The sequence below is a fragment of the Mytilus californianus genome, unplaced genomic scaffold (assembly GCF_021869535.1).
Source record: "Mytilus californianus isolate M0D057914Y unplaced genomic scaffold, xbMytCali1.0.p SCAF_19, whole genome shotgun sequence".
In the NCBI taxonomy this organism is placed as follows: Eukaryota; Metazoa; Mollusca; class Bivalvia; order Mytilida; family Mytilidae; genus Mytilus; species Mytilus californianus.
This window is the reverse complement of record NW_026262667.1, coordinates 4,136,845-4,158,693: the sequence shown is the minus strand read 5'-3', so window position 1 is coordinate 4,158,693 and position 21,849 is coordinate 4,136,845. Positions and strand designations below refer to the sequence as shown.

The 21,849-nt window shown below is 35.9% G+C and overlaps 1 protein-coding gene across 1 annotated transcript in view; it reads right to left on the bottom strand.

Moving 5' to 3' along the window:
• Positions 1 to 1,401: 1,401 nt before the first annotated feature.
• LOC127726993 (uncharacterized) overlaps positions 1,402 to 21,849 on the bottom strand; it is a 153,110-nt gene continuing 132,662 nt past the window's right edge. Inside the window, exons 22-26 of the mRNA XM_052234364.1 lie at positions 11,966 to 12,049; positions 8,630 to 8,689; positions 7,183 to 7,251; positions 2,534 to 2,641; positions 1,402 to 1,695 (exon numbers count right to left, since the gene is read on the bottom strand). Coding sequence (XP_052090324.1) covers positions 1,571 to 1,695; positions 2,534 to 2,641; positions 7,183 to 7,251; positions 8,630 to 8,689; positions 11,966 to 12,049 — 446 coding nt within the window. The 3' untranslated portion in view covers positions 1,402 to 1,570. The remainder of the gene's footprint in view (positions 1,696 to 2,533; positions 2,642 to 7,182; positions 7,252 to 8,629; positions 8,690 to 11,965; positions 12,050 to 21,849) is intronic.

Sequence of the window (21,849 nt, the reverse complement as noted above, 5' to 3'; positions counted from 1 at the left end):
GCGAAAAATATATTACAGTTAATAGACAAATTAAACAACTCTGAAATTTCAAAATGAGTCAATTCATTTGTTAGGACTTTTAATAGACCGTAATACCTTGATGACGCATTTAGGCAAATTTTATGTGAGATTTAGGCATGGGATATGCAGCTTTTATAACAAACACATACACACATATGTATGATGCAAATTCTCTAAAATTGTAATGAATGAAGTTTTCATTAACCTGTGTTATATTTTGTAAGATAATCATGGCTGATTAAAAAAGTAACGTTGTTTATGATAACGTTACGCAATATTTAAAACAATCGCCGTTTAAAACAGGAGATGTAATAGCGCAAAGAACATAACTGATCTGGGGATAGTAACATAAATATAAGGATATAAACGTTTTCCCTATTCACTTTCACGAGTTTAAACTTCGTTTTAATTTAGCAGTTAATTGTTTTTCTTTCTCTATAATCGGTCTTTGTTGTGTCGTTGTTCCATATGAACATTGTTATATTGGGAGTACCGTGGGAATACAGTACAATCTGAGTGATGTGTTCAGGCACGGATTAGATTTGTGCACCTAACGGATTTTGTCGTGTTGATTGGTTATAGATTTGATGTCTATACAATTTTATTTTCTCATTTAAATGTGGTCCTGTTTGTCCTATTTCATTTCGTGGCAACCACTGGAATTTACAAAAAATAAAATGTTAGAAGCACAAGTTAAGCTGTTTTTTATTTACAAAATATATATCTGTTTTTAAATGTGAATTCGTGTCCTTCTGAACTGAAAATGCGTATACTGTGTTATGTTGGTTAGGTAAAGGGGAATGAGTTTGAACGTAAATTGTACAAATTTAACATTAAAATTAACGCTCGTGTGTATATAGGAAACGAATGCTTTTTTTTTTTTTTTTATTGTGATATAAAATAGTTTGCCAAAGCGCATTTTTGTATACGCTAGTCAGAGCTTCATACAATAAATATGCGTATGCTCAAATCTAAAACAAAACAAAAGCAAGACTTTGTAGATTCTGTGGATATGCGACCTGAAAACCTTTAGTATGTAAAATGATAAAAATACCAGTTTTATGATAGAATAAAATAGGATAAAGAAACCAAGGGTACAAACTCATGTAGTAAAAATGACAACCACATGTTGTCATATCTGGGCACTTGATAGCTGACTATGCGGTATGGTTATTGCTCATTTTAAGGCCGTATGGTGACCTATAGTTGTGTCATTGGCAATCATACATCCTCTCATTATTTTATACATCAACCAGTAAATAGAAAACAACATGTATAATTTCACCAGGATATCTGAAAAGTCATTTGTCCCAAAAAACCCAAAATAACTGCTACTATGGACATTATTTACAAGAAAAAAAAATCAACAAATCCCAAGTATTCATTTTGTTGATTTTCATAATCAATTCATTATAGCTTAATTCTTTAAAAATCAAAGATATAAAATCAATTTTGTGATCATTTTATCAAGAGCTAAAATAAATTAAATAAAGTTAAAGCAAAAGTTTTCTTCCTGGTACTATATATCTGTTCTATTAATCAACCATCCTCAACTAGATAAAGACCAAACAGACATAATACAGCAGCCAATAATCCACATCAAAACTGATCTCCTCTGGAGAGCACCATTTTCAGGTTCCTTCTTTGTTGCATGTGTTTTCGCAGTGATGTTCTCTGTCAAATGAAAGTACGATACTAAAAAAATAAGTTTGAACTAACATGAGCAACTCGACGGGTGCTACATGTGGAGCAGGATCTGCTTATACTTCTGGAGCACTTGAGATCACCGGGAGTTTTGGTGGGGTTCGTGTTGCTCAGTCTTTAGTTTTCTATGTTGTGTTTTGTGTACTATTGTTTTTCTGTAGGTCTTTTTCTTTTTTAGCAATGGCGTTGCCAGTTTATTTTCGACTTATGAGTTTGAATGTCCCTTTGGTATCTGTCACCTCTCTCTAGCAACTACATCATTGTTAAACATTACATTTTTACAGAGGTAAACATCAGATGTGTTATATTTTACATGATCGTAATTGATTAGGGAGAGACAAATCAAAGTAAGAAACAGAAACTACTGAGGGAATAGAATGAACTTCAAAAGTACCGAGACCGGTCCTCAGCTTGTCATACAACACTCTCTCAAAACAAGAGCGCAGTTTGTCTTACAATAACCAGTTAACAAAATAAAATTTAAGAATCATATGCGGTTTAGTTTATTTGCAAAAACATTCTTGATTGGTGATATCTGTGAATTGAATATGTTTCACACGGAAGCAATATAATACGAACTTCGTATACTGCGTATAAAAAAATCAAAAGATCTATTAGAATACATGCAATCAATGTCTTTTTCCTCTTTCAACAGTTTAGACCCATCTATCTACCCTTTATACCAACATTCCCCATTTTAAGTATAAGTGAATTAACTATATATATTTCGACTTGATGTTTGAATGTAATTCAAATGTTTACTACATCATATATTTCCAGAACAAATTTCATATCATATTATTATTACCTGCAGTTGGCGATCTCGTGTTCATTGTCACCATGGTCACAGTGTCTTCCGTAAAGGTTGAAAAGGAAAATGACGCATTTGTGCCTTCACGTTTTCCTTCTTCATCCACTGCAATAAGTAAATAAAAATGAATTATGCAAAATTGAAAGTAACCGTAGTTAATGCTAAAATAGGAGAAACAATTATGGCAGTCAGCAACAAACGGCAACCACTGGAATAGACACATCTGACAGGCATATGGATGGTGTTGCGTGGTTAAACGTGTTTTGGCCTGTCAATACTGCCTTTAACCTGAAATAGTTGTGACACTGCAAAATAGAAGAACAAATCCTAAAAATCTTTTGGAAAGGGTTTGACTCATCAAACCGGTACTAAGTACGATACAACCAACAAATAAAAAAAACCCTACCGGTCGAAGAATGCTTGCAGTTACTGAAAGCTAGACAAAGTTCAAGCCCGAATTTTATCAAATACGTTAACAATATTTTCCCAGACTGTTAACCATGTTTATCCGGTGATTGTACGAGTGATTAATATTTTGTGTGGGTGTGGAGATCACACTATTTACTAAATTGTTTCTGACTGCGTAGTGTTTGTACGTGTGTTTTTACACTATATCCCTGATTGTGTCTGTATGTTGTTTGAGCGTGGTTTAACAACATGATAAGCACGATGCTGCCCATATGGTGTGTATACTTTAGCCACTGTTTACGGCGTTTGACTTTGTTGAGACCGCATGGTCTCCTCGATTGATTCTGTGTAATTTGTGTGACTGTGCATACTAAACTATTTATTTGATGATGTATTTCTGTGTGTGATTCAAGCTGCCTGGGTAACCATTCTCTTTTACTTTATTGCATATACCACTTGTTTTGTATTTCGAACTTGTGTTTGTACATCTGGATACTAGTATTACGCATTTTTTAAATGGTAGCCGTCTTGTGTTCCCACTTGTTGTTACAATGACTCTTTGTATTTCATCCATTTTGTCACCAATGAAATCGGAGCTTCAGAGCGGAGTGAATCAAATGTGGATACCAAAAAAATAACATCTCTCTTCCCTTTATACCAGTATCCCCCATGCTAAACTTCAAGACAGATTGAAATAATTAGTCCAACTTTGTTTCATAAAAAGAATGTCCAACGTTGATACAAATATCTTGTTTAAGGAAGATATAAATCATCTGTAAAAAAATTTACTCTGATTCTAAAAAGGAATTCTTCGAAACTGAAATCATCCAGATGCCTGATTTCTTTTATTGACAACATATTTGTTATGTTTGGAAGACGTTTTTTTTCAAAAGACAATCGGCATCCATTTGGAAACGAAATTGTGCCCCTCTTCTTGTCGACTTGTTCCTTTATTCATATGAGGCAGACTTCATACAGGAGCTTCTTAGAAAGAATAAAAAATAGCAAGCATTATCCTTAAACTTCACATTTCGCTATAAAGATGATGACTTCTCACTCAATAATTCGAAATTTAGTGACTATGTTGTATCCCATTGAACTTGAAATAAAAGAAAGCACAGATAAAGTTTAGTCTGCCTCATACCTTGACTTATATCCAGAAATTTACGGAACGGTTGAGAGATTAACAAAACAGATGATTTCAATTTTCCCATTGTGAACTTTTCATTTCTGTGTTGCAACATTCCAGCAATGCCTGCATATGAAGTATGCTTCCGCAAATTTGCAGATTTAACATTGTTGTGCTGATATTTATATATATATATATATATATATATATATATATACAGTCACCCTGCTTTAACGGTCACCTCGTTTCAGCGGTCACCTGCATCTATAGGTCACTTTCAGACTGTCTTAAACTTTTACTCTATATAATGTAACTCTTTTCATGGGTCTCCTGTCTAACGTGGTCTGCAGTTATTTAATTTTCGCACGAAATCGTCATTTCAACTTTTAACAACGTCATTTTTATGTTTTTAACAACCATATTATAATCATGACGAAAAAACATATGTTAAGTATTGAGGTCAGAATGAGAATGAGAGCCAGTTTAAGATGGTGCAATAAGAGGTGAATTTGTGAATTTCTCGTGTTCCACTTCTTTCAATTTCCATTTAAACCCGCGGCCGTATCATCGACTTATTTCTCCACCAATATTAACTATTTTGAATGTTTTCTTCAAATTTAGAGCGCCGGAATCGCCATTTTAAACTCGTCTTGTCACACGAACGATAACTCTTCAGATTGAAAACACTTAAACAATTTGCCCCAGTCCAGGCCATGTGCGATGTCGGAATTGTTTCGGAACCACTTTTAAAAGGTCACCTCTCTTGAGCGATCACTTTTGATACTTTCTATGAGTGACTGCTTAATACAGGATTGACAATATATCGATTTGTTTTATTGACAACATTTTGGTAACGTTTGGAGGACATATTTTGGAACAAACTATCGGCTTTCCTGTTAAAACCAACTGTGCTCCTCTTTTTGACGACTTGTGCGATGATATATATAAAGCAGACTTCATGTAGGAGCTTCTCATCAAGAATAAAAAAAAACTAGCATTATCCTTTAACTTCACGTTCCGCTATATAGATGATGTCCTTTTATTGAATAATTCAAAGTTTAGTGACTTTGTTGAACGTATATATCCCATCGAACTAGAAATTAAGGATATCACAGATACAGTTAAATCTGCCTCATATCTTGCCTACACCAAGATATCGTTAAAAGAAATTTGATATCCTACATGTATCATGCTTTTCATTAACATATGGTCAAATCGCTGAAAGACCCCCTAAATTATTGAAAACTATCATTCTGCATTGACAATAATATCTTGGTGTAAATTAGATACACCAAATCGGACTAACGCAATCATAGGTGTATATAATACCTACATGTAGAAGAAACAGACAATGACGGTCAGGTGAGAACAAAACTGTACGACAAAAGGGATGATTTCAGCTTCACAATTGGGAATTTCCATTTCTATGTAGTTATATTCCAGCAGCGCCTACATATGGACTATATATCCATGATACGACATTCCAGAGACTTATAACTAAAATTTCTACTTACTTTTAGCAACACGATGGGTGCCATATGTGGAAAAGGATCTGCTTGCCCTTCCTGAACAACTGAGATCACCCCAGGTTAACTTTTTGGGCGGTATTCGTGTTGCTCAGTTTTTTTTTAGTTTTTATGTAGTGTTGACTGTTGTTTGTCTTTTCGTCGTTTTTCGTTTTTTCCATGGGGTTGTCAGTTTCTCTTCGACTTCTGAGTTTTGAATGTCCCTTTTGTAGCTTCCGCCTCTTTTTGTAGGTGAAGATATGTTTGCGCCGATATTAATCGAGTGGTATCTGTTTAATTTGTGTTTTTGAGCATTGTTGCAATAGTCTTTGCTGCATAGTGTCTACTTCCTGTCCTTATGTCGATATTTGTACGCATGGTTACACTGATATCAACTAGACAATGCGTGCCTCTCTGTCTGTTTGTACGCATACTGCACAACAACTGAACAATGAAAATGTGGCCCTTTTTTTAGTACAACTAGATCGGTATCTCTGGTGGACACCTCCCAGAGGATACCATCCACTTAATAGCTTCGGTTCTGGCAATATACAAATAAGACATTTTTGTCTATACATTTCCAGTACACAAATTTACAATTATACTCTCACCTTATCATGCAAAGTCAACTTCAGCCGGATTTAACTGTTCTTTTTAGGACCTTTTAGATATTGTCTCTCAAACGTTACTTTTTTGTATCAGCGTACCTGACGATTTTTCTAGAAATACGTGTCGTGCACACGGGCATAAGTATCATAAGTGGTTTTACTGTCCCACTCTGTACCGCGGCTGGAGGACTAAAAGTACCCGCAGGAAGTATACGCATCCTAACCAGTGCTTTGAAATTTGCATGAATTGAATATCCAGTATAAAATTATATAATTGTACTAAAACTAAGATTGCATCTATTTTTAGGCGAAGATAGCATTATTGATTTTTTTGTGTTATGCTCTGATACGTTTACATTTGTTTGCGTGTTAAAGTTCCCCTTTGTTGTCCTTGTATATTTTTAACTTTACTGTTTATCCATTTTTTATTTTATACTTATGACGTGGATCGGTACTTATACATCCCGCCATTGTGCTATGGTCAATTTTGAGTTCTTGTCTTTCAGTTTTGCTTATGTACTTTGTCTATATGCCATTTTGTGTTTCTTTGTTGGAACAGTTATTTGTTTTTATAGTGATTAAAATAATATTACAATGTTGACTGCTGTACCCCAATTTTTTACATTTTAACCTATTATATCTGTTTGTCTTGCTCACACATTGTTGTCAATATAATGAAATTATATGCGACTGTCATACAAGTGAGAGGCTAAGCTAGCTATAAAACCTGGTTTTATTCACAATTTTCTACATAAGAAAATGCCTGTACCAAGTCAGGAATATGACAGTTGTTTTCCATACGTTAGATGTGTTTGAGCTTTTGATTTTGCCAATTTATAAAGAACTTTCCGTTTTGAATTTCCCTTGGAGTTTGGTATCTTTGTTATTTTACCTTTTTGCCTTTAAATGGATTTTACTTTTAGTATTTCAAAATGCAGTAAAATATTTGCTTTTGCAGAGGAAAAAATACTTTTTAAATATTTCAACTAATCTCACCAAACATGCCAATATCCTCAAAATATTTTTCTTTGACAGTAATATTTAACTTTTTTGATCCTGAGGATTCTATAATGATAATAATTATATTTTTTTACAAACGATTTACTTTGATTAAGATTTCATATTCCTATAACAAATATTATCCCATTACGCCCACAAAATTGCGGACAAAGTTCGCAGCAGCACACCTAAATTCGAATGTAGTAAGGATTACCATAAAGATTAAGTATATGTTATGTTGAATTTACGCTTTTTGTAACGATATCAACAGCAGGAACCATTACACGATAATCAACTTGATGCATACAATTTTTTCGTATATAGAGAGAAAAAGCGTCTCTATAATGCCACATCTCTTTTTTTATATGTATACAATATCAGATGTAGATGTTGTTAAAATATTAACAATGAGTCACAATATAAAGCCATATTGGCAAGTGAGCACAGCGTTCGAACCAAAAAGAATATAATATCGTCGGACAAAGCTTTATAACGCCAACGATATCTCCGTGTCAGACTTGATATCGTCGGTCAAAGCTTTATTACGTCAAGGATATCTCCGTGTGACACTTGATATTGTCAGCCACAGCTTTATTACGTCAATGATATCTCCGTGTCACACTTGATGTCGTCGATCAAAGCTTCACGTCAATGATATCTCCGTGTCAGACTTGATATCGTCAGCCAAATCTTTATAACGTCAATCATGATTCCGTGTCATACTTGATATCGTCGACCAAAGCTTTATAAAGTCAATGATATCTCCGTGTAACACTCGATATCGTCGGCCAAAGCTTTATAACGTCAATGATATCTCCATGTCACACTTGATATCGTCGGCCAAAACTTTATAACGTCAATGAAATCTCCGTGTAAAACTCGATATCGCTGGACAAAGCTTGATAACGTCAATGAAATCTCCTCATCAGACTTCGTTTGTTTTACGTCTTTTACGGCGTCATAAAACCGATATACGTCACTTTTTGAAATGCAGTGCAGAATGATATAGAAAATGGAAATATAATAACGAAAAATATAAGTAAGAGTCACAAAAATAAGGCATTTTACGAGTGAGAGCAGCCAAGGGGCATGCTCAATTTCTTTATATTATAAAAAACTTACCAAATGTTAATCTAATAATCAATTTGTGTTTTCTAGAAGCTAGTCGTGATAACGTCGGGACAAATGATATTGTTCCATGAATACATTATGGCATCGTTAGAGATTCCGGATACAATGTGTTGGTCCGAAAAAATCTCTGAAGACGTTTAAAGGTTATAAAACGGGATTTTCTGAAGAAATGACTTAGACTTAGTGAAACAAATGAAAGCAAACGAGATTTTACATACCAATATAAAAAATAAACGAGATTTAACATACCATTATCAAAAATTAAACGAGATTTAACATACTAATATAAAAAAATAAACGAGATTAAACATACCAAAATCACCTGAGAATTGTTCATCTTTGGTGCTGTTTAACTCTTTTGAACCGGAGTACACTACAAATATAATATTATAGAATATTAGATTTTAAAGTAAAGGGTTATATACCGTGTTTTTACCGATCGTCAAGGAATTACAATAATGTGAACATCAGAGAGGGTATGTGCCTGTCCCAAGTCAAGAGTCTCGCATGTTGTTAAGTGGTTGTCGTTTGTTGCTGTATATCATATTTGTTTTTGTTCGTTGTTTTGTACATAAATCAGGCCATTAGTTTTCTCGTTTGAATTGTATTACATTTGTCATTTCGGGTTTTATTTTTACAGCTGACTATACGGTATGGGTTTTGCTCATTGTTGAGGACTGTGTAGTGACCTTTAGTTGTTAACGTCTTTGTCATTTTGTCTCTAGAGGAGAGTGGTCTTATTGGCGTTCATACCACATCTTCTTATTTTTACACCAATTTCACCCAAGTTTTCTTTTCCCTCAAGGACATTTAAATCTTTTGATTAAGGGTACCCTAAACAGATAATAATACATGATATCAAATATGCAATAAAGTGCTATATACAGAGATTACATATGTCCCTATCCATTTCATTCCATTTACTGCAATCTTTATTGCTAAACATGTTAGACGTTAACGCATTTAAACATACTCATCTTTTGAGTTTTGCCAAGATCCAATACCGAATTTTTTAAATTAAATTCAAATAGCAAAAATGTCAACAACTACACGTGTATATTCCGTTTAAAAACACATTATATTTCTAATAAAAAATCCTTTTTGAACGGTCAATGCAAAGTTGTTGGATAGCAAGGAAGGTTAAGGAAGTGCTATTAAGATTAGTATGCATTGATGACCATTATAACTGTATCAACACATTAGGTTTGGGTTGTTTTTAGTGCCGACCTGATTTCCGTAAATATTAATACTTGAATACGACCTGATGACTAACTATAATACAAAAAGGCAGTAAAATATCGAGATGTTCGATTTGAATTTGAAACAAAGGTTTAAAAAAAAATAACGTGACTGGTGCCGAAAGCACAAACGAAATAAGGCCGCATGTTAACCTTTAAATTTGACTCTATTTGGGCGTAAACATATGATTTGAACTGCTGTGGTCAATGGTTGTAATGACTTATTGCTAAAGCAGAAAAAATACAGTATTACATGAACATAACACAAATTACGAATTTAATTTCGTGCACAGTGATTCTAGAAAGCCCAAGAACGGAATATATTTACCGTTGAAGGTTAATTCAACAAATTAACACGAAAAAATACTCCAAAAACTGGTCAGGTAAATATGTTAATCGGTAAAAAATACAATTTCTCAAAAATACAATGAAACAGCATGCCTGATCACTGAAGACTGTTGAATACACAATCAAAACATCAACGTATCTAATCATAGTAACCTCTCAAACACATATTATGTATACTTAGCTACAAACGCGACTCTGAATGAAAGTCAAAATATCATACACGATGCTGTTCTGACATTCAATATTATCACAGACAGTATTGTAATACGAAATTAGAAGATATGGAATTAAATTTCAGGCACATGTGCGCATTTCGAAAAGAGAGGCGAAAGATAGCAAAGGGACATTCAAACTCTTAAGTCGAAAATAAACTGACAACGCCATGGCTAAAAAAGAAAAAGACCAATAGACAAACAATAGTACACAAAACACAACATAGATAAACTAAAGAATGAGTAACACGAACCCCACCAAAATCTGGGGGTGAAAATTAATTTCTGATCAGGTTGGGCTCGAAACCGAATATAGTAAATCTGAAAGTAGGCGAAGTTGAAGAGCAATAAACCAAAAACAACACCAGTAAGGATACAAAAAACAGCTAAAGAAAAGGATGTACTTAGGCTTAAATATATTTTTCAACTGAAAATTTCAAAAAGAAAATATTACAATGCTAGTACAAAAGCACCGAATTAGTGATACTTGGTGACTCTATGGTAGAAATATTAAGTGACAAGATAACGAATTTAGAATGTGTATCCATTAAATACTTCCCGAACAAAATTCATATCACGCTAGCATTACCTGGCGGCATCGTGTTTATTGTCACAGTGTCTTCTACATTGGGAGAAAACAGTGAAAAAGACTCAAACTTTGTGCCTTTATTTCCTCTTTGTACGACATGAAGGATATGGCGTGGTTAACATGTTTTCGATCGCTCAATCGTGTCCTTAACCTTTAAGGAAGAGGCGAAGGATACCAAGGGGATATGCAACTTATAACTCAAAAACATTCTGACAATACCATGGCAAAAAACGAAACACGATCAAAAAGACAAACAACAATATACAAAAACCAACATAGAAAACTAAACGGAGTTGATCACAGGTGCTCCGGAAGAGTAATCAGATCCTGCTTCACATGTGACACCCGTCGTGATGCTCATGTAATTACAAACCCGGTGATCAGTCTAATTCGGTAGGTGGCATTCGCGGATAAGAGGACGGTATTTTGGTTACGACAATTGGAACATATGCGTCGTCATCTGTGAAACAGATGTTCCATTACGGTCAACCAATCGTGATGGCGTCCGTACAATTTCGAAGGGATGATTTCAATTTCATACTCGGAACTCTTAGTTTAAAAGCTTCCTTGTGAGCAGCAAACCTCTATCAAGCAAATCATGATAAGAAATGCAAACCCCAGAATATCGTATCAACTATAACAGTTGTATAGAAGAATAAATTGTAAATATCAGTTGGAAATTGTTTGACTCACCAAACCATTACTAACCATAATACAATGAGAAACAAACTACCGATCAAAGAGAACACGTAGTTGATGAAAACTAGACAAAGTTCAAACCCCAATTTTAACTAATACATTTACTATGTTTTTTTTCAGACTGATTACCATGTCTGTCTGTTGATTATGTATGGGTGTGGCGGCCATATTATTTACTAATTTTGTTCTGACTGTGTGGTGTTTGTGTTTTTTACTACTTTTGGATCGGTACCGCTGGCGGACATTTCCCCGAGAATACTTTCCGCCAAATAGCCAGTCCTAAGGTTGTTGCAATATTTCTTATAATACTTTTTTTTGTCCTCATATTTCTAGTACACATATTTTATCATTACCACATTCTCATGAATGGTAACCTCAGCCAGATTTGACTGTTCTCGTTTGGCACTTTCAGTTTTTGTCTCTCAAACGTTACTCTTTTTTCCAAACTTGTTGTAATTAGCGTACCTAAAGGAATTGATGATCTGATGTTGTGATGTTTGAATGTAATTCTTATCTTGAATACATCATATGTTTTTTCTATTTAGAATAATTTGTTATCGTACCTGTATTTTGAGATGTCTTGTTCAATTCCACAGTCATTTCAAAAGAAGACGGATTGTTTTCTGTGATTTGATTCTGAACTTCTTCTGAGGAAAAAGAAAATTTATAATAAAAATGTAAAGCTATAAGCATGAAAAAAGTAAAGTTTAACATTTTTTATTTCATGAAGTATGCCAGAATAATTTGAAAGAGGTTCTCATAACTCTTAGATTAATTTAAATTAAATTAAATTATAAATATAAACAAAATACATGTACATGAGGAAGAACAACATATACAGGATATTTTGACATATAATATAAATATAAAAATACTGATTTTTTTGGCATAAAATATAATGACACACACATACATAAAAAAGAAGTATCTAAAAACGAACAAATTGTATAAAGTATAAATGAAACCTTCATAAAATGTGTTAATCACCCTGTGGATAGATGAAACGTAAGTTTTATTCAAAATATACATACTCAAAATATGCTAAAAAGAAAGGGGATAAAAATGCAAAAGTACAACAAAAGTTTAAATCGGAATACGTTTAGGTCGTGATATCAAAATCTTTGAACCGAAGAAAATAGCACGTCGTTCATTGCTGAAGACACATTGGTGTATATGTGTGGTTACATTGCCTTTAATGGACCGTCTTCTTTGAATTGACCGCCTTCAACACGTTGATGTTTATGTCACTTGTACTACGCATGGCTTATTGCAAACGTATATATACATTAAAATTTAATAATTTTTGAATTATTAGCAAACTTAATTCTATAAATATTAATAAGAAGATGTGGTATGAGTGCAAATAAGACATCTCTCCATCCAAGTCACAATGTGTTAAAAGTAAACAATTATAGGTAAAAGTACGGCCTTCGAACATTTTTACATAGTGCACATTTTTTTTTAAATTAGGATAAAACTATTACACATGATAAATTTATTGACTGTAGGTGTAGGTCGAGACAACTGTTTTTGAACGACTGTAGAGAATCGCTCATCACAATGCCCAGATAAAGGCTGTTCCAGATTTTTACCGTACGTACGTTGAAAAATGATTATTGACGTATTTGTTTTCTGCATTTTGTATGAGAGTGCACGTGTGTGCATGTTCCGGGACTATCTGAGCGGTTGCATTGGTCTGTCTTTTTTTGTGATTGCAATGAGTTGATATGATATTTTATAAAACATGACAAGGCATGCGTCTGTTCTTCTGTGTGCAAGGTCTCTTTATTTTAGGTGATTTATCATGTCAATAATACTTGATGTGTTTCTGTGTCGGTTAGTGACAAATCTAGCAGTCTTTCTGTGTACTCTTTCTATTTTGTTTATATCATCAGTAAAGTAAGGGTCCCATACTGAACAGGCATATTATAGTGATGGTCTGACTAAAAATGTAAATGCCAGTTCCTTTACGGAGTTTGGACTTGATTTTAAGATTCCTTCTGAGAAAAGCTAGTGTACTGTTAGCCTTATTACAGATGTTGTTTATGAGATTGTACCATTTTATGTCTGACTGATTTGTCACGCCTAGGTATTTTTCCTTGTCAACATGTAATATGACCGTAGTACAACATTTGTCATTTTGTGTTACATCTTATCATAACTTTCCTTGAAATACAATTTGAACGCGTTTTCTGTTAAACGAGGTAAGCAGACATATTTTATGGTGGTTTAAGGTGTCATATTTGGTGTTGAATAAGGAATTTATGTTAAGGTCATGCGGATGGTACTTGTATCGGTAAAATTTTTATAAAACTGAGAATGGAAATGGGGTATGTGTCAAAGAGACAACAACCCGACCAAAGAGCATGAAACAGCCGAATACCACCAATGGGTCTTCAACACAGCGAGAAAATCCCGCACCTGGAGGCGGGCTTGGGGTTGCCCCTAAACATAAATGTGTACTAGTTCAGTGAAAATGGATGTCATACTAAACTCCAAAACATATAAATTAAAATTAAAAATCATTATAAGCTTTTTAGATATAGCTGTACATGATGCAACACTACTGATATTTTTTTAATCTTGATTGGTTGCTAAGCATTAATAACACGATGATATGCTTGGTTACCAGTTCATTAAAAGTACCCTAAAATGGTTATTAAAAAAAAATAAATAAGAAAAGTCCGTTGATGATCTGTACCGTAATAGAATCATATCGATGTTTCCTTTGAAAGGAAAGAAAACATTTAGAGTAAAACATTCCTTAAATCTGGTGTTGTCTTTTATGTTTTTTTCAAAACTTATCAAGGAAAAAGTATGATTTCTTTGAAGTTAATATAATAATGCAGCTATATGAATGGCAAAGTCAGCTATAAAAATTAACAGTTACTTTTTAGAATGTGAGTTGGTAACATATGGTGTTTGTGCTTTCTTTTTCCTTTAAAAGAGATATTGAACAGTAATAAGCATGGTCGCTTTAAAATATGAGCTTAATTTATTTCAGATTGGTATAACATTTCGTAGAATATTTTCGGCAATGTGTATGACTCAAAATCCCTAATAGACCTGGAGATGAGGATCTCAACTTTATAAATGTGGAAAAGATTAGACCGCCATACACTTATTGTTGATACTTTAATTTAAAAAAATTGATATACTTGAGCTAGAAAAGCTGTGGTATCGAGCTTATGTGATATGAAAATAAATATGTAGATTTGAACTTAAAAAACAAACCGTAGAAATAGTTTTGTTTTTATAAAGTGAACAGATTTATGGAGGAAATGTTCTGAAAGTTACATTATTCATTACTTTTCACTGTTACGGGATTTTACAGGAATGAATTGCAATTGCCCACCTGAAAAAAAAAACATACATGAATAAATGTCTCAGTTTCGGTAAGAGCTACCATACATTTGCAGAGAAACTGATATCATTATCGCCTAACTGAATTTAATTGTCAATATTGACCCTAACATGAAAAGGCAGAATATCTATCAATACTGATAAGTCTGCACGTACCGTTACGGAATGTGCAACCATTATTTGTGGTATATTAAATTCGTTGCAAGCTTACAAACGGGTAAATTATGCTATAGACTTCACCACCAAAATGTGTGTACCTGATGTTTAGATGTAATCCGAATAATCAAAACAAGACCTATTTCATAATAACAGTAACCATTATTTTATCATACCTTTTCCTGACAATGTCATGTTCAAATTTATAGTTTCATTCATTTGTGGAGAAACCAATGAAAAAGAATGTTTTTCTTTGCTTTCATTTCTTCTCATAACCTTCCGTGTCGTCCCTACCAAAAAAATATTTTTGACAAAACACAAACACACACACGAGGTAAGAGGAATGTCGTCTTATATAAAAGGCGAACTGTATATACGATGATTTAACCATCCCGAGTTTATTCAGAATAAACATATTTAAAAAAATGTTTAAGAATGAACATAGATGTTAACTCATCGATGCACTGAAATAGTTATACCGCCATTTTCTGGGCATTGTCTGTTTGATTAAATTTTGTTGTAGCGCCAGTTTACAAGTTGGTGACTTACTGGTACCAACACTCTTTGCTTGGTGGTGACTTACTGGTGTTTAACTGCATGATGTGTATCTCTATGGTGTGTCTATGTGTGGTTCCAACACTCTTTACTTGGTGGTGACTTACTGGTGTTTGACGGCATGATGTGTATCTCTATTCTAACACTCTTTACCTGGTGGTGACTTACTGGTGTTTAACTGCATGATGTATATCTCTATTGTGTGTCTATGCGTGGTTCCAATACCCTTTTCTTGGTGGTAACTTACTGGTGTTTAACTGCACGATGTGTATATCTATAGTGTGTCTATGCGTGGTACCAACACTCTTTAGTTGGTGGTGACTTACTGGTGTTTGACGGCATGATGTGTATCTCCATGGTGTGTCTATGCGTGGTACCAACACTCTTTACTTGTTGGTGACTTACTGGTGTTTGACTGCATGATGTGTATCTCTATGGTGTGTAAATGTGTGGTACCAACACTCTTTACTTGGTGGTGACTTACTGGTGTTTGACTGCATAATGTGTATCTCTATGGTGTGTCTATGCGTGGTACCAACACTCTTTACTTGGTGGTGACTTACTGGTATTTGATTGCATAAAGTGTATCTCTATTGTGTGTCTATGCGTGGTACCAACACTCTTTACTTGATGGTGACTTACTGGTGATTGACGGCATGATGTGTATCTCAATGGTGTGTCTATGCGTGGTTCCAACACTCTTTACTTGGTGGTGACTTACTGGTGTTTGACGGCATGATGTGTATCTCTATTCTAACACTCTTTACCTGGTGGTGACTTACTGGTGTTTAACTGCATGCTGTGTATCTTTATGGTGTGTCTATGCGTGGTACCAACACTCTTTACTTGGTGGTGACTTACTGGTGTTTGACAGCATTATGTGTATCTCTGTGGTGTGTCTATGCGTGGTACCAACACTCTTTTCTTGGTGGTGACTTACTGGTGTTTAACTGCATGATGTGTATCTCTATTGTGTGTCTATGCGTGGTACCAACACTCTTTTCTTGGTGGTGACTTACTGGTGTTTAACTGCGTGATGTGTATCTCTATTGTGTGTCTATGCGTGGTTCCAATACCCTTTTCTTGGTGGTAACTTACTGGTGTTTAACTGCACGATGTGTATCTCTATAGTTTGTCTATGCGTGGTACCAACACTCTTTACTTGGTGGTGACTTACTGGTGTTTCACGGCATGATGTGTATCTCCATGGTGTGTCTATGCGTGGTACCAACACTCTTTACTTGGTGGTGACTTACTGGTGTTTGACTGCATGATGTGTATCTCTATGGTGTGTAAATGTGTGGTACCAACACTCTTTACGTGGTGGTGACTTACTTGTGTTTGACCGCATGATGTGTATCTCTATGGTGTGTCTATAAATAGTACCAACACTATTTACTTGTTGGTGACTGACTGGTGTTTGACTGCATGATGTGTATCTCTATGGTGTGTCTATGCGTGGTACCAACACTCTTTACTTGGTGGTGACTTACTTGTATTTGATTGCATGATGTGTATCTCTATTGTGTGTCTATGCGTGGTACATTTTGTACCAACACTCTTTACTTTATGGTGACTTACTGGTTTTTGACGGCATGATGTGTATCTTTATGGTGTGTCTATGAATAGTACCAACACTCTTTACTCGGTGGTGACTTACTTGTGTTTGTCGGCGTGATGTGTATCTCTATGGTGTGTCTTTGCGTGGTACCAACACTCTTTACTTGATGGTGACTTACTGGTGATTGACGGCATGATGTGTATCTCTATGGTGTGTCTATGCGTGGTACCAACACTCTTGGTGGTGACTTACTGGTGTTTGACGGCATGATGTGTATCTCTATGGTGTGTCTATGCGTGATACCAACACTCTTTACTTGGTGGTGACTTACAAATGTTTAACGGCATGATGTGTATCTCAATGGTGTGTCTATTCGTGACTCCAACACTCTTTACTTGGTGGTGACTTACTGGTGTTTTACGGCATGTTGTGTATCTCTATGGTGGGTTTATGCATGGTACCAACACTCTTTGTACTTGCTGGTGATTTGCTGGTGTTTGACGACATATTGTGTGTATCTCTATGGTGTGTCTATGCGTGGTACCAACACCCTTTTTACTTGGTGGTGACTTACTGGTGTTTGACGGCATGATGTGTATCTCTATTGTGTGTGTATGAATAGTACCAACACTCTTTACTTGGTGGTGACTTACTGGTGTTTGACTGCATGATGTGTATCTCTATTGTGTGTCCATGCGTGGTACCAACACTCTTTACTTGATGGTGACTTACTGGTGATTGACAGCATGTTGTGTATCTCTAAGGTGTGTGTATGAACAGAAACAATACTCTTTACTGAATGATGCATGGTGTGTATCTCTATGGTGTGTCTATGCGTGATACCAACACTCTTTACTTGGTGGTGACTTTTAAATGTTAAACGGCATGATGTGTATCTCCATGGTGTGTCTATGCGTGACTCCAACACTCTTTACTTGGTGGTGACTTACTGGTGATTGACGGCATGATGTGTATCTCTATGATGTGTCTATGCGTGGTACCAACACTCTTTACTTGGTGGTGACTTACTGGTGTTTGACGGCGTGATGTGTATCTCTATGGTGTGTCTATGCGTGGTACCAACACTCTTTACTTGATGGTGACTTACTTGTTATTGACGGCATGATGTGTATCTCTATGGTGTGTCTATGCGTGGTACCAACACTCTTTACTTGGTGGTGACTTACTGGTTTTTGACGGCATGATGTGTATCTCTATGGTGTGTCTATGAATAGTACCAACACTCTTTACTCGGTGGTGACTTACTTGTGTTTGACGGCGTGATGTGTATCTCTATGGTGTGTATATGCGTGGTACCAACACTCTTTACTTGGTGGTGACTTACTGGTGTTTGACGGCGTGATGTGTATCTCTATGGTGTGTCTATGCGTGGTACCAACACTCTTTACTTGATGGTGACTTACTAGTGATTGACGGCATGATGTGTATCTCAATGGTGTGTCTATGCGTGGTTCCAACACTTTTTACTTGGTGGTGATTTACTGGTGTTTGACGGCATGATGTGTATCTCTATTCTAACACTCTTTGCCTGGTGGTGACTTACTGGTGTTTAACTGCATGCTGTGTATCTCAATGGTGTGTCTATGCGTGGTACCAACACTCTTTACTTGTTGGTGACTTACTGGTGTTTGACGGCATTATGTGTATCTCTCTGGTGTGTCTATGCGTGGTACCAACACTCTTTTCTTGGTGGTGACTTACTGGTGTTTAACTGCATGATGTGTATCTCTATTGTGTGTCTATGCGTGGTACCAACACTCTTTTCTTGGTTGTGACTTACTGGTGTTTAACTGCATGATGTATATCTCTATTGTGTGTCTATGCGTGGTTCCAATACCCTTTTCTTGGTGGTAACTTACTGGTGTTTAACTGCACGATGTGTATATCTATAGTGTGTCTATGCGTGGTACCAACACTCTTTAGTTGGTGGTGACTTACTGGTGTTTGACGGCATGATGTGTATCTCCATGGTGTGTCTATGCGTGGTACCAACACTCTTTACTTGTTGGTGACTTACTGGTGTTTGACTGCATGATGTGTATCTCTATGGTGTGTAAATGTGTGGTACCAACACTCTTTACTTGGTGGTGACTTACTGGTGTTTGACTGCATAATGTGTATCTCTATGGTGTGTCTATGCGTGGTACCAACACTCTTTACTTGGTGGTGACTTACTGGTATTTGATTGCATAAAGTGTATCTCTATTGTGTGTCTATGCGTGGTACCAACACTCTTTACTTGATGGTGACTTACTGGTGATTGACGGCATGATGTGTATCTCAATGGTGTGTCTATGCGTGGTTCCAACACTCTTTACTTGGAGGTGACTTACTGATGTTTGACGGCATGATGTGTATCTCTATTCTAACACTCTTTACCTGGTGGTGACTTACTGGTGTTTAACTGCATGCTGTGTATCTTTATGGTGTGTCTATGCGTGGTACCAACACTCTTTACTTGGTGGTGACTTACTGGTGTTTGACAGCATTATGTGTATCTCTGTGGTGTGTCTATGCGTGGTACCAACACTCTTTTCTTGGTGGTGACTTACTGGTGTTTAACTGCATGATGTGTATCTCTATTGTGTGTCTATGCGTGGTACCAACACTCTTTTCTTGGTGGTGACTTACTGGTGTTTAACTGCGTGATGTGTATCTCTATTGTGTGTCTATGCGTGGTTCCAATACCCTTTTCTTGGTGGTAACTTACTGGTGTTTAACTGCACGATGTGTATCTCTATAGTTTGTCTATGCGTGGTACCAACACTCTTTACTTGGTGGTGACTTACTGGTGTTTCACGGCATGATGTGTATCTCCATGGTGTGTCTATGCGTGGTACCAACACTCTTTACTTGGTGGTGACTTACTGGTGTTTGACTGCATGATGTGTATCTCTATGGTGTGTAAATGTGTAATACCAACACTCTTTACGTGGTGGTGACTTACTGGTGTTTGACCGCATGATGTGTATCTCTATGGTGTGTCTATAAATAGTACCAACACTATTTACTTGTTGGTGACTTACTGGTGTTTGACTGCATGATGTGTATCTCTATGGTGTGTCTATGCGTGGTACCAACACTCTTTACTTGGTGGTGACTTACTTGTATATGATTGCATGATGTGTATCTCTATTGTGTGTCTATGCGTGGTACATTTTGTACCAACACTCTTTACTTTATGGTGACTTACTGGTTTTTGACGGCATGATGTGTATCTTTATGGTGTGTCTATGAATAGTACCAACACTCTTTACTCGGTGGTGACTTACTTGTGTTTGTCGGCGTGATGTGTATCTCTATGGTGTGTCTTTGCGTGGTACCAACACTCTTTACTTGATGGTGACTTACTGGTGATTGACGGCATGATGTGTATCTCTATGGTGTGTCTATGCGTGGTACCAACACTCTTGGTGGTGACTTACTGGTGTTTGACGGCATGATGTGTATCTCTATGGTGTGTCTATGCGTGATACCAACACTCTTTACTTGGTGGTGACTTACAAATGTTTAACGGCATGATGTGTATCTCAATGGTGTGTCTATTCGTGACTCCAACACTCTTTACTTGGTGGTGACTTACTGGTGTTTTACGGCATGTTGTGTATCTCTATGGTGGGTTTATGCATGGTACCAACACTCTTTGTACTTGCTGGTGATTTGCTGGTGTTTGACGACATATTGTGTGTATCTCTATGGTGTGTCTATGCGTGGTACCAACACCCTTTTTACTTGGTGGTGACTTACTGGTGTTTGACGGCATGATGTGTATCTCTACGGTGTGTCTATGCGTAGTACCAACACTCTTTACTTGGTGGTGATTTACTGGTGTTTGACGGCATGATGTGTATCTCTATGGTGTGTCTATGAATAGTACCAACACCCTTTACTTGGTGGTGACTTACTGGTGTTTGACGGCATGATGTGTATCTCTATTGTGTGTCTATGAATAGTACCAACACTCTTTACTTGGTGGTGACTTACTGGTGTTTGACTGCATGATGTGTATCTCTATTGTGTGTCCATGCGTGGTACCAACACTCTTTACTTGATGGTGACTTACTGGTGTTTGACAGCATGTTGTGTATCTCTAAGGTGTGTGTATGAACAGAAACAATACTCTTTACTGAATGATGCATGGTGTGTATTTTTATGATGTGTGTATGCGTAGTAACAGCACTCTTTACTGATGTCTACATTATGTTTATCCCTATGGCGTTATTATGCATGGTAAAAAGTTAAATCACAAAAATACTGAACTGCGAAGAAAATTAAAAAAAGGAAAGTCCCCAATCAAATGGCAAAATCAAAAACTCAAACACATCAAACGAATGGATAACAACTGTCATATTCCTGACTTGGTACAGGCATTTTCTTATGTAGAAAATGGTTGATTTAACCTGGTTTTATAGCTAGCTAAACCTCTCACTTGTATGACAGTCGCATCAAATTCCATTATATTAACACCTCTCTTACTACAGCGGGGCGTAACAATATGATTTGAACTGCTGTAGTTTATGATTGTAATACCATTGCTAAAGCAGAAAAAATACAATATTACATAAACATAACACAAATTACGAATTTAATTTCGTGCACAGTGATTCTAAAAAGCCCAATAACGGAATATATTTAACATTTAATTTTAATTCAACAGATTAACACGAAACAATACTCCAAAAACTAGTCAGGTAAATATGTTAATCGGTAAAAAATACCATTTCTCAAAAGTACGATGAAACAGCATGCCTGATCACTGATGACCGTTGAATACACAATCAAAACATCAAC